Source organism: Otolemur garnettii, unplaced genomic scaffold (assembly GCF_000181295.1).
Source record: "Otolemur garnettii isolate 467f Iridium unplaced genomic scaffold, OtoGar3 scaffold00019, whole genome shotgun sequence".
NCBI lineage: Eukaryota > Metazoa > Chordata > Mammalia > Primates > Galagidae > Otolemur > Otolemur garnettii.
The window spans coordinates 27,097,137-27,116,143 of record NW_003852414.1 but is presented as its reverse complement, the minus strand read 5'-3'; the positions used below and the strand labels follow the sequence as shown (position 1 = coordinate 27,116,143).

Sequence of the window (19,007 nt, the reverse complement as noted above, 5' to 3'; positions counted from 1 at the left end):
GCATGTCGATGACACAGCTCCCTGGCCAGGGCGCTCTGGACCCAACTCCTGAGGGTGTTACAGCAGTGCTCTTTTCCAGGGGTGACAGTCCCTCCAGCTGACGTGTTACACAGGAGTTGATCAGAGTCCACTGTTCACTCACTCAAGGAGGGAAGATGGAGCCCCGACTGCCTCTGTAAAGCCTTCACTTTTCTGCTCACCTCTCACATCCTCCCATCTGCTCTGATTGCAAACCGGATTAGAAACAGACAAACAAAACCACACAAAGCAGAAATCTCAACCAATCTAGGCTACCCTGGACGCACCAAACTTTGAAAAATTTTCAAATCTATACTTCCCTTAGGAGAGAACCTTTCTAACATGACAGGCTGGCAATTATAGCGTGTGGAGGAAGTGGAGCCAGGCTGCTCCGGCCCAGCTCTTTGAAACTCCCCTGGGAGCTCAGAAAGATCAAGAGATGGATGTCTGTGACAAGTGCCAACCCACCTGTGACCAAGTGCGAATTTTTACAAAGGAATTCCTTTCCAACAATAAATGATGATTGACTTTTGACATAAATTTAACTGGAAGCTATGCTGGTAGCACCCCTTCTGCATTCTGACTCAGTTTCTTGGGAGAGGAGGGGCTGGGCTTAGCCAAGTTTGGCTGTGGACAGGGAGCGTGTCACACCTGCAGTTCTGGACTTCTCTGTGCACTGGCCCCAGACAGGTTGAAGCCACGTGGCTCTTGCCTTTAGTCAGTGTGGACCAGGGAACCACCGCCCATGGCCTCGGTCGTGCCTCCCACAGCTGAACGTTGCTTTTACCATCATTTGTTTATCTGGGGCACTCTGCCCTCCTCATGTGCACATCCCAGGCTCTATTGATCACAGCACCGTTACATCTTTCTTTCAGCCAGATTTTGGCCTGAATTTAGCCCAAACTAAACTGCAGCAGACAGTGGAAAGTGTGACCAGCCAATGAGGCCCCTGCCCAGGGGCTGCCCCTTCCTCCTGCTCACTCTACATGAAGGCAGCGTCGCCAAATCTGGCTTTGTGTGAATTCTTACCCCGTGCCAGGTGACCCTTTAATCATCAAACAGCCCTCTAATATGGCCCTTTCTCAATGCTCTTGAGTCACAGAGAAAGGTCAGAACTTGCTCAAATTCACACAAATTCACTGGCAGCTGCAGGACTGAAACATAATCAGTTTCACGCCAAGGCTCTTACTCAAAACGATGGGATGGAGCGTCCTGCTTGCTGCAGAGAAGATGCAGATCTCAGCCCCTTCCCAGCTCCTTATGCAAAAGGGGGGGGGGGGGTCAATCCTGGACTGCGAGTCACACAATCCCCTCCTAGACAACAGCTGTTTCTGACACCCCTCTCCAGCCAGATCACCGTGGATGGGTTCACGGCCTTGGGCGTCTACACTGACAGGCCCCATGAATCGTTTATAAGGAAATTGTTACCTGGCCTCCCCATCAACAAGGAAATGCAGATCATAACTTCCGGGTTGGCAGGCTGAGTCCAGCTCCCCAAACTAAAGTCATTGAGTTCCACACTAAGAATGTGGACCACAACCTTATCTTCCCAGGGGCAGAACAGAGACAAGACGAGGCCGTTCTCTCTCCCACCTGCCAGGGACAGCTGCATAACTGATTCTTCCATTACTCCCTGTTCTCCCCCAACAGTTACCTAACCCTATATAAAACGCAGATTTCCTGGGTACTGCATAAAGTCTCGCTAGGGTGTAAACATTTGCCTCACTGCCCACCCCTCCCATTTTTACCTTCTATTAATATGTGACTTTGCTCCTTAAATACCAAGCAGCTCCCACATCCCTCCTTGGACAGCACAGGTCACAGATGCGCCTGTGGTTTGTCCTTGAACTTGGCTTAATAAACCTGCCTTGGTTGAGATCTTTGCCCCGGCCACTTTGTTGGGTTGTCAAATAAGGCAGTGGGGGGAGGCACATGCCACCTGCCCTTCCAGCAGCAGAAGGGGAATTCCACACAGACTCAAGGACGTCTGCAGATGTCCTTCCAGGAGATGGGCCGTCACAGGGGTGGCTCTGACTGGTGGTCAGGTGAGAGGTGCTGACACCACTGTGGCTACTGGAACAGCACCATGAGGAACCTTCCACCCAGCATCCTGAGTCTCCAAGTACCCAGGACCTCAGGGCCGACACCTGTGTTTCACGAGTGACCAGGCTCACAGACCTGCCCCTGGCCTCACCAAACCTGGACCTACCTGCCCACTGCCCGCCTCCTCCACATGGCCACTGCTGTGTGTGGTCAAGCTCTGCTCATAACGTCCTCCCAGGCCAAGAAATACAGCGACAGTGGGATGTAGTCGTGGACATGCTGCTCCCTGGTGTGGACACCACCATGGTGAGAACTCTGGTCTCTATGCCAGACCTTGTGGCCAGGGCAATTGTCATTCACAATACCATCGCCAGCCCCCAAATGACGTCATATTGGCTGACAGCACAGGCCAGGGACACATTCACATACCTGTGTCACTCGGCTTCTAAAGTTGCCCTGGGGAGCCCTGCTGGCAAGGGGAAGCTGGCCTAGTCTAAGTCCCCAAACCCAGCAGAGCCACCCACCCACAGCTCCCTGAGACCACAGGTGGCTCAGCCCATGTGTGTGCTCTTCATTCCAGGTCCTCCCTGGGCAGATGGAGTGTGTGCCCCTGTTGTGGGGAGGAGAGGTGTCCACAGCTGGGCTGCAGCACGGCTCACCCCTTCCGACCTGGTCTTCAGCAGTTACACGCCTGCTTCCCGGCACTGAAACCCGCAGTAGTGCTGGACGCACGCCACAGGCAGCCCCAGCACCCGGGTTTTCACTCCCATTCCTCAGTTTAGATAACTGACTAAAGCCTCTACCCCAAACCCTGAAACTTAACAGTCACTTTGCTAAATGTTTTTCATTTATTGAAATCATCACAAATGCAACATGGTTCAGGAGAAATGGAGAGTCACAATTCAGGCAGAAGACGGCTTTGATCGTGGCACTTATTCTAACCATGATCAGGAGGAAAATGCCCTGTGTTAAAAAATGGGTCCCTGTCACGCTTGGTGTCTGCATAGCAACTTCTGTTCTGCACGCCTTTAATTCTGAGTCCTTGAATGAATTCACAATTCCCCTGAGTGCCTTAATTTAGAAAAATATATTCTAAAAATGCTTAATTGTGGCACTATTGTTACACATTCCCCTTCCACTTTATTCCCTCCGCATCTCATTAGGCTCTGAGATGCTTGGATGAGAGTGGAAGGGACGTGAGGGTGAGAAGCTCAGGTGTGAGGTCGGGGAGCACCAGCTTGGCCCTCCCAGCCCCACAGCCCTGCCCCTCAGATGGTGCCATGGACAGGGCTCCCCTCCAGCTGTGGGACCTGCACGGTCACCACGTTTTATGTATAAATGTAGCCATGAGGACAGGAGTCGATTATCAAAGGCCTGACCTGGGTCTTGGTAAGTGTTCTGGGACGGTGCTGGGGGCAGGGATGAAATACCCTGGAGTGAAGCAGGTTTGAGCAGACTTGGATCCTCAGCTCAGCTCCAACTCTCAGTGTTAGGGGGAAAGGGAGGCCACGAGCATCTGTGGAGGAAGGGGTCTGAGTTTTACCCAGCCCCTTCTCAGACGCCCCTGGGGCACAGGCATCATTGCCACCTCCTCCTGCATCCTTAGTGTCCCCTTGGGTTTGGGAACCAGGTTTTAGTGGCAAACACCCGTGGAGAGGGACAATGCAGCCCCAGTGGGAGGATGCTGCAGCGACGTGCTTGTGTTTGCTGTTCTAAATATTACCGAGTGAGCGGCTGAGGCATATTGTGCCCATATTGTGTGTGTTATGTTGGCATATGGGCATCTCGTACCAGGTTTTATTTTCTTAGGACGTGGGAGCCGTGAGCCAATGCTCCATCACAGCCCCTGTTTTCCAGACAAGGACATGGAGCCTGGGGTATCCCAGGGACTGGCTGACACCACCAGCCTTACTCTCTACCTCTCAGCCAGGTGAGACCCTGCATCAGACCCCAGAAGCCAGGTGCTTCTGCTGACCAATGCCATCACCACAGCTGCTGCCTGGAACAAGAGTGAGATGTGTGTGCGCCCACCCGCACCTGGAGCTGCTCCAGACGCCGCACGTGTTCCTGCCTGTTTCCCTCTCCAACTGTCCTGCGGAGTGACCACTTTCATTATCACGCCATTCTAGGGGACTGAGGCACTGATAGTTGAAAGGGCTCAAGTCCCTCCCGCAGCGGTGGGTGGGCAGCTGGGTACAGTGTCACCTGCCTAGGAGGGAGGGAGGAGGACTCACTCAGTGGGGGGCCCAGGAGGCTGTTCCTAAGCTCAGCCCTTCCCCTGTTAGCTGCGAGATCCTCCCTGTATCCCTGGCACACAGCAGGCACTACATAAACGTTCACCAGTGCTCACAGAAACTCACTCTGCCATAGAGTACCAAGTGTATTCCTAGTGCACACAGGACCAGAGGACATGGGATGGAATGGTCTCAGGGGAATTGGAAATGAATGGGAGAAAAGAGACAGACTGAGATAGAGAAGGTGAGCCCAGCACATGTGCAGAGTGTGGGGTGCAACCTGCGTATTGGGGCTGGGCTGGGAATGGGCATGAAATTGTTTTTCACGGGAAGCACATTCCATTATTAGTCCTGAACTGTCAGAAAACCATCTCAGACAGTTCTAAAGAAACCACCATTGGCTGCTTTAGTTGAAAGCGGATTCAGGATGGGGTACCAGGAGTCCAGGGCCATGCCCTACAATCTGACTTCCTATAGCACCTCTGAGTCCACAGGTCCCTCCTGGGCTGCCCTGGGGATGGCCGAGCTCGTGGGCACCCATGGCCCCTGCCAGCCTAGTCAGGTTTGCTCCCTGTGAGGGGCCCAGCTTTGGTGTGTGTTGAGGTCTGAGACCCCCACCCAGCTGCACAGCCCTCCCTGGGCTCCTGTGAAATTGCAGAGGAATGTGCAGAGGAAAATAGCCCAACCAGCCCTGGGCACCGAGTGAGATGGTGAAGGAGAGGGGCCACAAAGGGACAGGTGCTCCGGGGTCCTTGGGGACAAAGTGCCGAGTGGCACCCCAGGCGTACTCTTCCTCATCCTCTCTTCCTGATGCCCTTCTTCTCTTTCTCTGGTTCATTTATATCCTACCCCCCCCCGCCCATCTGCTGTCTCCTTTGCCATCTCTATCCTTTGCAGTGTAATGAGTCCCAGAGGAGGGGCCTGGCCATCCTTATAATGCCTGTTGTCCATACCAGTGGGGCTGCAGGCTCTGCGGACCAGGGCAAGTTCCCCACACCCTGCTCCATGGGGGTGTCAGCAGGAGCCCAGCACATGGGTAGGACTGACCCCAGAGCTCTGACTGCCCCTGGCTTCAGCCTCCACAGGGCCCCCATTCCCGGCTCCCACTTGCTGGGGGCCTCTGACCTGCTGGGGTCTCCAACCTGTAGGGACCTCTGAGCTGTAGGGACAAGACACCCCGGTGTGTCCTCACCCTGCCTGCTATCCGTCCCCTCACATGCTCAAGCTCTGCACTCAGCTCTTCTCTGCCTGCCTTGGGTTCTCCTGGGGGTGGTGCTAACCACAGGCACTGCTTGTCTCATTCTCACTCCTGAAGTCACAAGCTACTTTTTAAATTAAGAGTGTTCTGTTTCCATCATAAGCTTAATGTGCTAGGGGTTTGGAGGACACAGCAGGCCAGTGTGCCAAGGACCTGTTCACCATCTCAGAACCACAGAAACTGCATAGCTCCACCCCTCCCCCACAGACTGGAGTCTGGGCCTCAGGTTTCCTGTGCCTCAATGGCTCATCTGTAAAATAGGACGTGGACAGTGCCAACTTCAGGGGTGCATGTAAGGGGGGAGATGAAGCACTTAGTGATACAAGTGGGTATCTGACGTTACTGCCGTCAGCATCCTCCTCCTCATTTGTAGCTGTGGCTATAAAGTAATGAGATGACTTACACGGCTTGGCTTACAGGCTGCTGGGAACGCTCAGTCATGTTAGCTATATTTGAAGATCCCAAACAGTATTGGGACCACTTAGGTTTAACTGTAAATACATATTTGTTAAATCTTACTTAAATTTCAGCAAGAATGTTTTAATGGGAAGTAAGCTTGCAGAATCTATTGTATAAATGTATATTATACATCGTATATACATTGTATAAATACACATGGCATAAATACCAGAATACATTGTATATACATTGTATAAACTTATGTTGCATAAAACACCAGCATACATTGTATATATATTGTATAAATATATGTTGCATAAACACCAGCATACATTGTATATACATTGTATAAATACACATGGCATAAATGCCAGAATACATTGTATATACATTGTATAAACTTATGTTGCATAAATACCAGCATACAGTGTACATACATTGTATAAATATATGTTGCATAAACACCAACATACACTGTATATACATTGTATAAATGTACAATGTATTATTAAGCATCTGCAAAGCTCTCAATGCCTCATTAAGGAGTGATTTTCTGAAAAATTTTTGATGTGTAATGGCAATGAAGTGACCTCTCACTATTGTCTTGGCCATCTGTGTCTCTTCCATGGAAATAGGATTTGAAGAACAGCCAGCAAAGTCAGGGATGGCTGGGTGTGCAGGGGACCACCTGCTCTCCTGCATGGACCATAGGACGGGGTATGGCCACAAAACCCACAAGGTGGGGCTGCTGAAAGGAAGAACACTTCTTGAATAATTCCAGCTTCATGGATGCACAAGAATACCTTCCCAGGGAGGCAGTGACTGTCAGGGAAGGGAAGAGCACTCCGAGGACCCAGTTGCTGGAGGCAACTCAGAGCTCTCTTCAGAGAACAGACCTGCCCGGGATATGCTGGGGCAAATGACAGAACTTCACAAAGACCCTGACAATGTCTAGTTACCAGAGCCTGGGATGCCTGATGAGGCCCAGCTTGTCCCAGTGAGTGAAGATTCCCAGGGCACTTATCTGACCCAGGAAGGATGATCAGGTGGTGACTCACGTCTGAAGGAAGAACTGGGGTAGACAAAGCCCTCCTGGAGTCCCTTTGTGGGAGGTGTCCCAGTTCCAGATGGAACAGGCAGGCACTTCTTATCCATGTTCCCTGCATAATTCTCAAGCAAAGTGCCAGAGAAGCAAGCCCTTGCAGCTTCTGAGAAATGAGACTTAGATTCAGATAGGTCAACTGTAAAATTCAGAAGATTTTCCTCTTTCTGTCCCTAAGTAAGCTTTAGAATTATTGAGTATTATTGGGTAAGAAGGGCTGGTCCCTAGATAACTACAGAGATGGCTGACACTTAGAGAATATTTTATAAAATTTTGTAATGAATATTTTGTGTGTAAAGGCCCATTTAGCTATGATTTTCCATGGGCAGCATTGGGGACACCCTGTAGTTCCTATTTACTATTTGATCCTTTCCCTAAGTCATATACTGAGATCTCTGTGTGACAGAAGTGACATTCATTTTTAAGAATTGATTCCTGAGTCTTTTTTGTCAGGAAGTTCCTTCTGGGGCCCACCCTACATCAAGCCCTTTATAATTTAACATGTAAGTGAAATCAGCAGCGGATGTCAGCCAAGATGAATGGAAGAGTTCATAACATCTAACGGAGAGAGAGTCTAGGAATTCAGGATGTCACAATCTCTAACTTGCTTTCACACACGGAACCCTCCGGATCATTCACCGTAAGGTTTATTTGCAAAGTGAAGGACCAAAGGGGCTTGTAACACATGCAGGAGGAACAGGAGAAGCCCCAGTCACTGAGGCCCAGCCCTGGGATGGTCTGTGGCCATTCTGTGCGCTCTCAGGTTGCTGAGTTAAGCTGCAGATGTCAGAGCTGACCCTGCCCCCGGAGGGAGCCTCACCTGCACCTCACTTCCCAGGTGTGAGGAGGGATGCCTGACATTTCAGCCAAAAGTGAGCAATATCCAGTTAAATTTGAATTTCAAATGAATAACACATACTTATTTTATGTAAGTGTATTGCTCTATTTTATCTGGCAAGATTCTTGCAAGCAGCCTGTGAATCCAAGCAAATGTCTCCTCTTTAGTTAGAAAATGACTCTTGCCCAGAACCAGGGTGAGGTGGGTCCTTTTAGTGCATTTAACATGCTTTGGTGCAGGGACAGGAAATTGCAAAGAACTGAACCTCTAATCATGTCACAATAACAATGATAATAATAACAGCCAAGGATCACTGAGCACTTAGTTGATTGTTGCAGATAAATAATTCTGAGAATAACCTTTGCAGATGAGAAAACGGAGCTACAGAGAGATTCAATAATGTGCGGAAGAAAAGACCTTTCGTGGGTCTCAACCTGGGCACACAGAACAGTGTGTGTCCTCTGCCTTTGCACAAACCCCTGGTGAGTGTAAGTCTTTCCCTCTAGTCCAGATCCACATACACACGTGTGTCATGCACAATAGCGTGTGGTTGTGTGTGTGAGGGAGAGCAATGGAGAGGTAGACAGAGGGAGAGAGAGACAAACAGGGAGAGATGTCTCTCTACACATCTGTATCCTTAGTGGCTCTCTCTCCACACACACATACACACACACACACACACTCACACACACACACGCTGAATGTTAACAGACAGACGCAGGGAGGGAGAGCAGGACAGGGAAGGAACCCTGAACCTTGCTCTGTGTGTCACAGAAGTGGGTTCATCTTGACTGGTTGCCTCAAAAGATTAAAGCCATCAACAAAAACGGAACACAACTTTTCAATTTCTCTGCATTGATTGTTACAGTTTCTCAATGTTGGGGCAGAGGACAGAGTCCATGTCCTCCTCATGTTTTCCTCCATCTTAGTGACTTTGGTGTGTGATTTGCACGAAAAGCCACTGCGGTGTCAGGAGAGAACCAAGAATTTCTGGGGGAGTGTGATGTCTGCGTCTCTCATAGGTGATAAAAGCTCTGCTCTCCGCTCCTTGTCAGAGGGACCTCCCTCACCGACACATTATACTTTAATTGCACGCTTCTTTCCAGACTCACAGTCCCCAGTTCAAACACCTGTTCCCATGGCTTGGTGATGCCAGCAAGAACCACTGCACCCTCCCTGGCTGCCCAGAAGGGTCAGCACAGGCCTTCATGCAAATACGAAAACAAGCGACTCCTCCCCTTATGAGGCTCAGTCTCAATGGAAGGCATTTTTTGCAACATAACAAAGACTTTTTTTTTTTTAATTTAGAAAAAATTATCCAGAGAATCATTCCTCCTTCTGAAGCGATCAGTGGGCACAGAGGGGTGTGGATGACCCGATTGAGAGGCTGACCCTGAGGGAGCAGAGCCATCTGACTGAGGTGGTGTCTATAAGATTTGTTCATCTTGAGTCCTGGGGATCCAACAATGATGGTCAGTGCTGACTCACACCCCAAACTCCTGGAGCAGAGCTGAATTGCGGTGGTGCTGTCCACTACCAGGGTCATGGCATAGATTCCACCCACAGAAAAGTGGTACCACCTGTGGGGAACCTTCTGCGACCCTCCCTTTCACCACAGAGCTGGGGAGATGCCCTGCAGCCAGGCCTTTGGGTCCAAGAAAGAGTTCTCCTTCCTGTCGGATGTTGGGGATCCATTCAGGTCATGTCCTTTGCCCCATGACGGGTCACAGAACTGCATGTTTTCTCATAAAGAATATGGCAATGTTCACATATCTCAGGTGGGGCTTAGAGATTCATAGTTTGGGTTTGTCTACTCACTAGCTAAGCAAATCATTATTTAACAACCTGACATGTTGCCTGTTCTCCCACTTCCTGGCATCAGATTGTGTGAAAGGCAGGATTAAGCCCAGGCAGATAAAGCAACTAAGTCGCACCAAATCCCATCACGTTTTGGAGAAGGCTGAGGTTAGAAGGAGGGATGGGAGTGGGACTGTTTGTCGACAGGTGTGTGACAGGAAGGGCCTGGTGCTGGGCTGGGTGGACCTGGTGCTGCCCTCACAACAAGCCAGTTTGCTCCACCTTGAGTGGTAATGCACATCTGTGCCCTTTCCAGGAAAATCTTTGGAAATCTAAAGTTGCCTGTCTCTGCTGGAAGGACCTGAGAAGCACCCAGTGTTGGTCAGATGCCATTCTGGAGTTGCGGGGGCTGCGTGTGTGGTGGTGCCAGCCCTCACTGATCCTTTCTGGAGCTGGGAGTGGAAGGGGACCCCTGGGCATCATCTTGCCCACGATGCCTTCTGGAGTGTGTTTGGGTTAACAGCGTGGACACTGGCTGGTGTTTCAAGATCAGCTGAACGTCATTTCCATACCTACTTATTTTTAAGTCTCCTTAAGATTTGAGGACTCCTCTACTGCTGCTAATTTGTTGTGGCAACCTTCCTGAGCAGCTTGCTTTACAGCAGTTAGGATTCCACTTCTATTGAGTAAGACAACTTGGAGTGAGTGGGAGATTAGAGAGATGGTCTGTAAAGTGGCCTGAGGCTGCTGGGGCTCACCTTGTTGTGGGGAGAGGGACGGACACATGTGTGCAAATGGTTATTCCTGAAGTGCAGCCAGGGAGAATGATTCACAGAGAATGAGCCCTTGGTCTGCAGCTAGTTCCCTAGAGCTCTGACCCAGAGGTACTAGAAGTGCTGGAACTTAAAAAAGTCTACTCCAATTACCTCATCTCTTCCCATGGTGTCTTCCCTCTCCTAGTAATCACAGCCGCAGAGAACGGGGGACAGAGCTGCTGCAGCTCAGTGAGCTGGGCTGGGGACAGTCAGGACTGGACCTACAGGTGCAACTCCCCTGCTCGCACCTCCGGAGGCCTGGGGCAAAGCAACTGGCCTTTACACAGCGGCTTATCAAGGTATCCCTGTGTCATTCTGAGGGAGAAGTGGGCCTCCACTGCTCCTACTTGATATTAGTAGACACGGAAACCACCGCACCCGACATGAAGTTAAAAAATGAGGCAATAAAGGGGGTAGTTGACTATAAGAGAGAAACTCTCAAACATATCAGTAAACTCCCCTTTTGGAGCTGTGTGCACATGGATAACTTTTGCTTTTCTTTACCAGAATTACAGGGAACTTTATTCTCATTTCTAAATACTGTGAAACATGCCTTCTTATTTGAATTTTTACTTTTATTGAAGGTGTGCGTGAGCCCTTGTCTGAGAAACACTGCCAGGTATAGAGATTAGTGTGAGTTAGACAATGAAGTCACAGCTTCACTTTTAATGAGAATATCATACTTTCTAAATTTACTCTTTCAAAATCCAGACTGTAAACAAGTAAAACAAGTCTATGCCACGTCATCTTTACTGCTTAAGGTACTCGAGGTGTTTTCAGGAAAGGTGATATTTTGAATTACTTGACAATTGCAATGAGCACAGACAGACACACGCTGTAGGTCTCTGAGGGCAGCTGGGGAGGTTCTGCTTCCTTAGAGTTGTCTGCAAGACAGCAAGACTCTCCCCTACTGGGGCTCTGAGGTTGGGCTGGGCTGGGCTGGGGGCAGCACAGGTGTCTGAAGGAGTGAGCCTCCAGCCACGTGGGGGCTGGAAGAGCAGGCTGAGACCCTCCTGGATAACCACTAAGATCGTGCAGGAGGTCCCAGAGTGGACTGTTAAGATCCCTACCCACCACTGTCATGCTGGAAACTTTTTTTTTGGGAGATACTTTTTAATGGATTTTTAATTAAAGAAGAAAACTCCCGTTAGGATGTCTGACAGCCAAGGTTTCAATTAAAAGCATTAATCTTACTTTGCTTCTATCAAAACTGCATGAGGCTCTTAGTACCAAACTCTGGGATTGCCATTCTGCAGGCTAGGACAGAGCCCGGGACTCTGGGCAGGGGACACTGAATGCTGGTGTCAGTAACAAAGCTGCAGAGACCGCGTTGTTCCAGCAGGAGGGGCTGCTACCATATTCCCTAATGGACGTGGGCCTGTGGTCATTGACAATGGACCTGCCCTTTCCTGGGACGATGTCTGGCTTACCCTCCACACATGGGTGCCAACCAGCAGACAGAAAAGGGCCAGGAAGGGCAGGGCCTTCAGGGACTTAAGCTCCAAAGCCACTGAGCTGTGGGGCCAGCAGGAAGAATGTTGGGGTGGGGTTCCATGGGGGGAGGTCGAGGCAGAGCAGGAGGCAACGTAGTGTTCACAGTGACGCTGGGAATCTTTTCTTTTGATTTTTTTCCTCCTCTGAATCCAGACCACATCCCAGATAGGATGCTCATTTGATAAACTGCTGATGGTGCCTGGTCTGGAGCCTGGCTATCCTTGCCCCACCCAGCCCGGGTGCACGGGGCGCAGGCCGGGGAGGGTAATGAGTGCCGGGTGGCAGCAGCCACCATTGAAGAGTGGCCTATGAGGCCCTCCTCCCTACCTCCATCACCCAGTCGGGTGTTTAGGGAATGTCAGAGAAAAACAATTCAGCAGCCTCAGCTCTAGCTGACGTGCTGCCTCTGGGGTCAAATGGCTATTACACAGCAGTGGCACTGCCTGGCTTCTGCAAGCTCAGGCTGACAACATGAAAGAAAAGGCATCACAGACGGAATTCATGACATCCTCAAGTCTCACGGGGCTGGGAACGGGAGTGAGGCAGGGGCAGGAGTGGAGGATGTTTCCTGCTGAACAGAACAGTATCAGGTCTAGCCCAGAGGGTGTGGCCACCCTGGGTTTGGTGCCAGGTAGAATGCGTGGAAATCCACCATGGGGGACACTCACAGACCCCCCTCTCTGGGATCTTCCAGAGCAGGTGCAGGAGATGTGAGCCAGTCCTGGACCTGCCCAAGGTCACACCCAAGGTCAGGGCGGCCTCAGGAGGGCATGCATCCCACCCAGCTCCTCCAAGGTGAGGTTAATGGCAAATTTTGGCTACAGATGGTTGAGGAACAGGATAAAGAGGAAAAAGAGGAGAAATAAATGAGATAAAGGTGTAGGAACGAGAAATCAGGGCCCAGACGGTCTCCCTGGGAGGTGCTCAGGGACACCGCAGCAGATACAAGGCCCTGGTGCTGGCCTGTCCAGCCCTGCTTTGTGTGGACTGTGTATTTATAATATCTGAGGGTAAGTTGAAAGGCAAGACCAACAGAAACCATGGTCTAAATCCCTCCAACCTCTCCTTAGAATGATTATTAGCCCTTCAATTAATACTCAAAAATGAAGGTGTGGCGGACAGAGATGGTGAGAGAAGGGCCCCACTGGGCGTCTGAGCACAGTGTCTCCTCGACTGTCCCCCTGCACTTGGGGTCTGCCCGAGGCCTTCTCAGAGTCTGGAGAGCACCGAGTGAGTGGACAACAAATGCCTGCTCCCTCCCCCCCCTTAACTCAAGACGAGGGCCTGTAACCGTTGCATTCTGGGTAGCAGCAGCCGAAGCAGCTCAAGTCCTGTGCTACCCACATTCTGCAGCAGATCTGGGACCTCCCTGGGCAAGACACGGACTCTGTTCCAGGAGTTGTGATGCGACCACGGTGATCACAGCAATCACCTACAATTACCCAGCACCCACCAGGAATCCTGCACCAGGCTAAGTGCTTTTTAACTATGTAAATGGTTTTTTTTGATTGATACCAAAATGAATAAAGATAATTTTCTGTAGCCACTACATTAGTGTTGCCCACAAACAATTCTCAAAATGATAAGAGAAAAGATAATTTGCATAAATAAGCAATTACAAGACTTGGCAGGATACTGGTGTTTTAAAACGGCAAGAGAGTAGCTCCTGACTATGCAGACAGCGCTAAAGGTTTCTTGAGCGGCCAGAGGTGAGATGGCAGACCCGCGGCGGAGTGCACCAACGCAGGAGGTCCAGTAGAGGACAGGAAGTCCAGCCCTGACCCCCACCCACCCCTCAGGTTCCCCAGTGTGTCCCTGGATCCAGACTCTGGGTCCTACCCAGGTCACCACCCACCAGGTCTGGGGACCATTCCCATCCTCTCAGCCTTCTGCCACCCTGTCCCCTGTCCACGCAGACAAGCACGCATTGTGGAGACCAGGCGGGAGGCCTCCCCTGCTGCTGGCACAGCCTCCCGGTTCCCTCGGCTAAGTCGGCGCATGGGCACTGCCCCGGGAGGCAAGCGCGGAGCAGCTGGTGGGAGGGGGGGCTGCCCGCCCCCACCGAGCTGGCCTCCACCTGGCAGCATCAGGGATTCTCACCTGTGGCAAGAGGTGACCTTTACTTCTGCTAGGGTTGTGGCCAGGCAGCTGGATGTCGAAGAGCGCCTGCAGGGCAGCCTGCGCGGCCTGGCCCTTGGCCACCTTCTTGCTGCGGCCTGAGCCCTCGAACGTCCTGCCATCCACGCTCACAGCCATGACGAAGCTGCGCGCGCGGGGCTCGGCCGGCTCTGCCAGGCACACGTAGCGCAGGCCCGCGCGCAGCTGGTTCAGCAGCACCACCGGATTGCGCTCGCCGGTGGGACTGGGAGTGGGGCCCACGAGGTCCAGTGCACGGCGCAGAAGCCGCCCCCTCCGGTAGGCGGAAGACAGCAGCTCCGCGTCCCCGGGCCGGCCTGGCAGGCCCTGGCGCGGTGCCGACGGCTCAAACTCCTTGAAAAGCGTGTCCGGGAAGTCGGCCTGGTCAGAGGTGAAGTCGGTGCTGGGGCTAGGGCAGCCGCCCAGGGCCAGGTGCGCCTGGCAGGCGTTGGGGAACTGCACAAAGGACCGCAGTGCCAGCTCGGCCGCGCGCATCTTGGCCTTCTTCTTGGTAGGGCCGGTGCCCTCGAACGTGAGCCCGTTCACCTCCACGGCCACGGCGAAGACCGGGGCGTGCACCGGGCCAGTCTGCGACACTGTCCGGTACTGCAGGCCTGGCTTCAGCTCGTGCAGCTGGACCAGTGCGTTCTTAGGCGTCACGGACCACGAGAGCTTCTTCCAGATGAGCTGGAGCTTGCACAAGTGGGCCCCGTTCCCCTCCTCCAGGGGCCGTTTCCTTTTCAGGCCTGGTGCGGCGCGGGCTCGGTCTCCTGCGGAAAGCGGCCTGGCGCCCAGGTTGGCCACGTTGCCCACGTCCCGGTTCTCCTTCACCTCTGCACTGCTGGTACCTGGAGGGGAGAACAGATGGGTCACCACCCAGGGCACTGGCCGTGCTGCTCGATAGAGGCGAAGCTGGAACTGGGCACCAGCCTGGCTCCCCCTACCCTAGTCCAGGCTGCTGGGAGAAGGAAGGACGATTCCCCGAGAGAGGAGGGTCCTGCCTGCTCTTGCCCCTGCTCCAAATGTGGCCTGTGATGTCACCAGGCCCCCAAAACCAAACGGGCAGGCCCCTCTTCCCTTTTTGTGAGTTCTGTACAGTGTCAGAGATCAGAGCCGCCTTCCCTGTGGTGGGGATGGTCTGAGTGTCCCCCTCGTTGTGGGGATTCTCCCACATGCTGGGGGACCGCCAGGTGGGGTGCCCAGTGTCCCCAATGCCCAGCACCAAGGAGTATTAAGCTTCTGACCTCCTCATTCACAGCCAGAAATGGGAAGGCCAGTGTCTCTGGAACCTCCCTGAAGGGATGGCCATGGGCAGGCACAGTGGGTGGCCCTGCAGAGGGGCAGCCTCCCTCGCACATTTGGCTGGTGCTTGCTTTGGAAAACACAGTGGGCCCCTGGCACCCATGGCTCTGTATCCATGAATTCAATCAACAGCAGAACAGAAGCATTTTAAGAAAAATGGGTGGTTGTGTCTGTACTGAACACTTTAGGCTATTCCCTTTATCATGATCCCCTAAACAACACAGCACCCTATTTATGCAGTGTTCACGTCCTGCTGGGCGTCGTAAGTCATCTGGAGGTGGTGGAGGTGCTGGAGGTGCAGGCACTCACCTCACTGTGCTCACTGTACTGAGCATGCTCCCAGGTAGAAGGTGGGTAGCCATCTGCGTCTACCAGGTCTGTCACTGCCATGCCCAGCAGCCTCGGTCACTACACTCTGAGTGTCCCCTTTTGGTAATTCTCAGAATACATGACAGAGATCTTTGCTGTGGCTGTGGCACACAATTAAGGGCCCACAGAGTGCCCATGTGCAAATGTAATCGATGGATGTCACTGCGCTCTGACTGCTCCCTTTCCTCTTCTCCTTGGGCCTCCCTATTCCCCACAATTGAAATATTTTGAAATTAGGCCAATTAATAACCCTATGATGATTTCTAAGTGTTCAAATGAAAGGAAAAGTCATATATCTCTCACTTTAAATCAAAAGCTGGAGTTGATTAAGCTTAGTGAGGAAGGCGAGTGAAAACCAAGACAGGCTTCTATTCCAGTGACACTGCCCACTCTGGGACCCCATCCACTCCAGGGACCCCGCACCTGCCTCCTCTCTGTCTCTGTGTCTCTGTCTGTCTTTGTCTCTCTCTGTCTCTGTGTCTCTGTCTCTGTGTCTCTGTCTCTGTCTTTGTCTCTCTCTGTCTCTGTGTTTCTGTCTCTGTGTCTCTGTCTCTTTGTCTTTGTCTTTGTCTATCTCTGTGTCTGTCTCTATCTCTGTCTCTCTCACACACATGTCCCATTACTAACTCAGATGGGAAGCCATTGATTCCTACCAGCCCCTTGAGAGTTCTAGCTGGTACAAGGATCCCGAGTGCAACAGAACACTGTGTGTACATGCATGTGTACACGTGTGCATATGTGTGTATGTGTGTGTACCCCATGCACACCAGCACTGCAGATAATTTAGAGAGGCACAGAGGGGAACAGAGAGTGTGCCAGCCTCAGGGGGACAGGGCAGCCCCTGCCCCTGCTTCCCCATACTGGGGCTGGCATCACGTCCCTTCCCCTGGAAAATACACCTTCCTAAGGAAACCTACTCGCAGTTGGCTATGCAGGGCATCCTGTGTGCCTCTCGGTGGTATGTGGACACAATGTCCCCACCTGCAGAGGTCTTCAATGAGACCTATGGACATGGTACTATGAGGCCCTGCAGGCACACCTGACTTTCACAGAGTTACACGTGGACTTCTGTGGTAGAAGTCAGAGAGAAAGTAGATAAATGACTTGGAGCCACCAGGTAAACACCACAGCAGCAGTGTGGAACAGTCACAAAGAAGCTGGAGCCCACAGGCTCCAAGCAGGACGCCGCAGGCAGGGACGTCTGCGCAAGGACGCAGGTGAGACTTCCCTTCTGCTCCTCCGCACGTGACTGTCTCCAGAGCCCACCAGAGCCTTATCTCATTTGACAGAAGTGTCAGTAAATGCAGTACTGGGTTTAAAAGTCCACTGCATTAAGAGGATCGCATCTGGGGGAGAAAGAGCGCATTTTAGGTTGTTATGGCTGTGGATAAACTTCTGTTTTCCACATGAAAGACTCTCTCCTGGATTTATTAGGTTTGAGGCCATAGGCTGCTGCCCCTCAAAGATGGAGGGACTAGGCGAAGGCTGGGGCTCACGGCAGGATCTCCCCACCACCCCGTGGTCCCTGTGCAGGCCTATGGCTAGGCGTCTGTCCATGTCCCCTCTGCTGCTGGCTCTCTGGCGGGCGGCGTCCTCTGCCTGGTCGTTATGCACGCCTGACTGCATCAGGGACTGACCTCGCTGGGCCCGCACGCATCGCTGATAATGACACCATGCGTCCTCGGGTCAGACGGGAGCTCCAGAGCCAGCCATCCAGTGCGCCACGCTACATTTGAAGAGATAATATTGTTCCTGGTGAAGGTTATTCTGCTGCCAAACAGCCCAGTGTTAGAGAAGAGCGGCCTTTCTTCATGACACGGGCTCTGGGGACAGGATGAAGGCAGGCAGCCTGGTTCTCCAAGGGCACTGAGCTGGGAGGCCTGGGATGGAGTTTGTGGGATGCTGCACGGTCCCGGCACTCATGGGGTGCACAGGCAGTGGCAGGGGTGCCGCCTTCAAAGACCACATGCATGGCCCTGGCACTGGGCCTCCAGTGAGACTCAGGAGGGGATGGGACCCAAGATCCGGAGGAAGCAGCAGGTGTGGGTGGGGACACCTCCTCTGGCAGAACTAAAGGGCCCAGGGTAGGCTTTGCAGTCCAACAGCCTTGGTCACAGTGGTCCTCATAGGATGGGGTCAAATCCCAACCTCTCTGTCAGCAGAGAGGCAACACTGGCAGGGTACTGACTCATCTCTTCTTGGTGCTGGCAGAAGAAAGCCTCTCAGAGCTCACCGCTCATCGGGCAGACCTGTCTTAGGAATGTGGTGTCGCCCAGCAGCTGTAGAGTCCCAGGAGGAGACTGTGGATACTTGGTGTGGTTCTGACGCTGAACTCCATGAGTGTGTGTTTGTGGAGGGTAACAGCTTCAGTTTCTAGCACTGCTAATAGTTGTGTTGTTGGAAGTGGCTGGTCACAGGGTGTTTGCTGCTTTGAAACTTGGATGGAGAAATGGAAAAAAACCCACATGGATACAACCAGCCGAGGTTTCTTCCTAGTCCAACTGACGATGGTGGGAACACCGACAGACACGCAGGACGACAGCATGTCTTAACTCTTTGTGGCAGGCGGAGGGGCCACCTGACACTTTGATGCCCCCTCTCAAATGCCCAATGGTGTGCTGCAGATGGGAGTAGTGTGTCCTGTGTGCAGATGCCGGGGACCCTCCTCGCTCCCTCTTCAGCCTGCCTGCCCAGCACCCCATGGGTCTGAATGGGGGTCCGCTGGAACCCCTGCCGTAAGCTCAGTGGCATCCTGATGGCACAGCTCTGCCCCTCTCTGCTTTCCTGTGCCAGAAATGTTTCTGCAGCAAAGCTCCAATCCTGCCCTTTCCTTGTTAAAAATTGTATGAATTGTGTTCTAAGATGCTGTGATGATTTTTCTTTTTAGTTTGGAGAGAAAAACACAGGAAATAGAGGAGAGGATAGTCTAAGAAAACAGTTTAATTTCCCCTAATCCACGAGGTTTCTCAGTCACACAGATATTAATTATACTTGTGCAAGGTGAAGGAGGGATTCCAGGTGAGAATGTGTCTCAGGAGGGGATGGGACTCAAGATCAGGACGGAACTCCAGGTGGGGAAGGGGCTCCAGGAGGGGATAGGACCACAAATGGGGATGAAGCCCCCAGGTGGGGATGGAGATGGGGCTGCAGGTGGGGATGGAGATGGGACTCCAGGTAGGGATGGGACTCCAGATGGGGATGG

General features: G+C 52.2%; 1 protein-coding gene across 1 annotated transcript in view; it reads right to left on the bottom strand.

Annotated features, from left to right (window-relative positions):
• The window catches only part of ADARB2 (adenosine deaminase, RNA specific B2 (inactive)), a 184,645-nt gene that overhangs the window by 82,747 nt on the left and 82,891 nt on the right, over nucleotides 1-19,007 (bottom strand). The window contains exon 3 of the mRNA XM_023511329.1: nucleotides 14,099-14,982. Within this exon, the coding sequence (XP_023367097.1) occupies nucleotides 14,099-14,982 (884 nt within the window). The remainder of the gene's footprint in view (nucleotides 1-14,098; nucleotides 14,983-19,007) is intronic.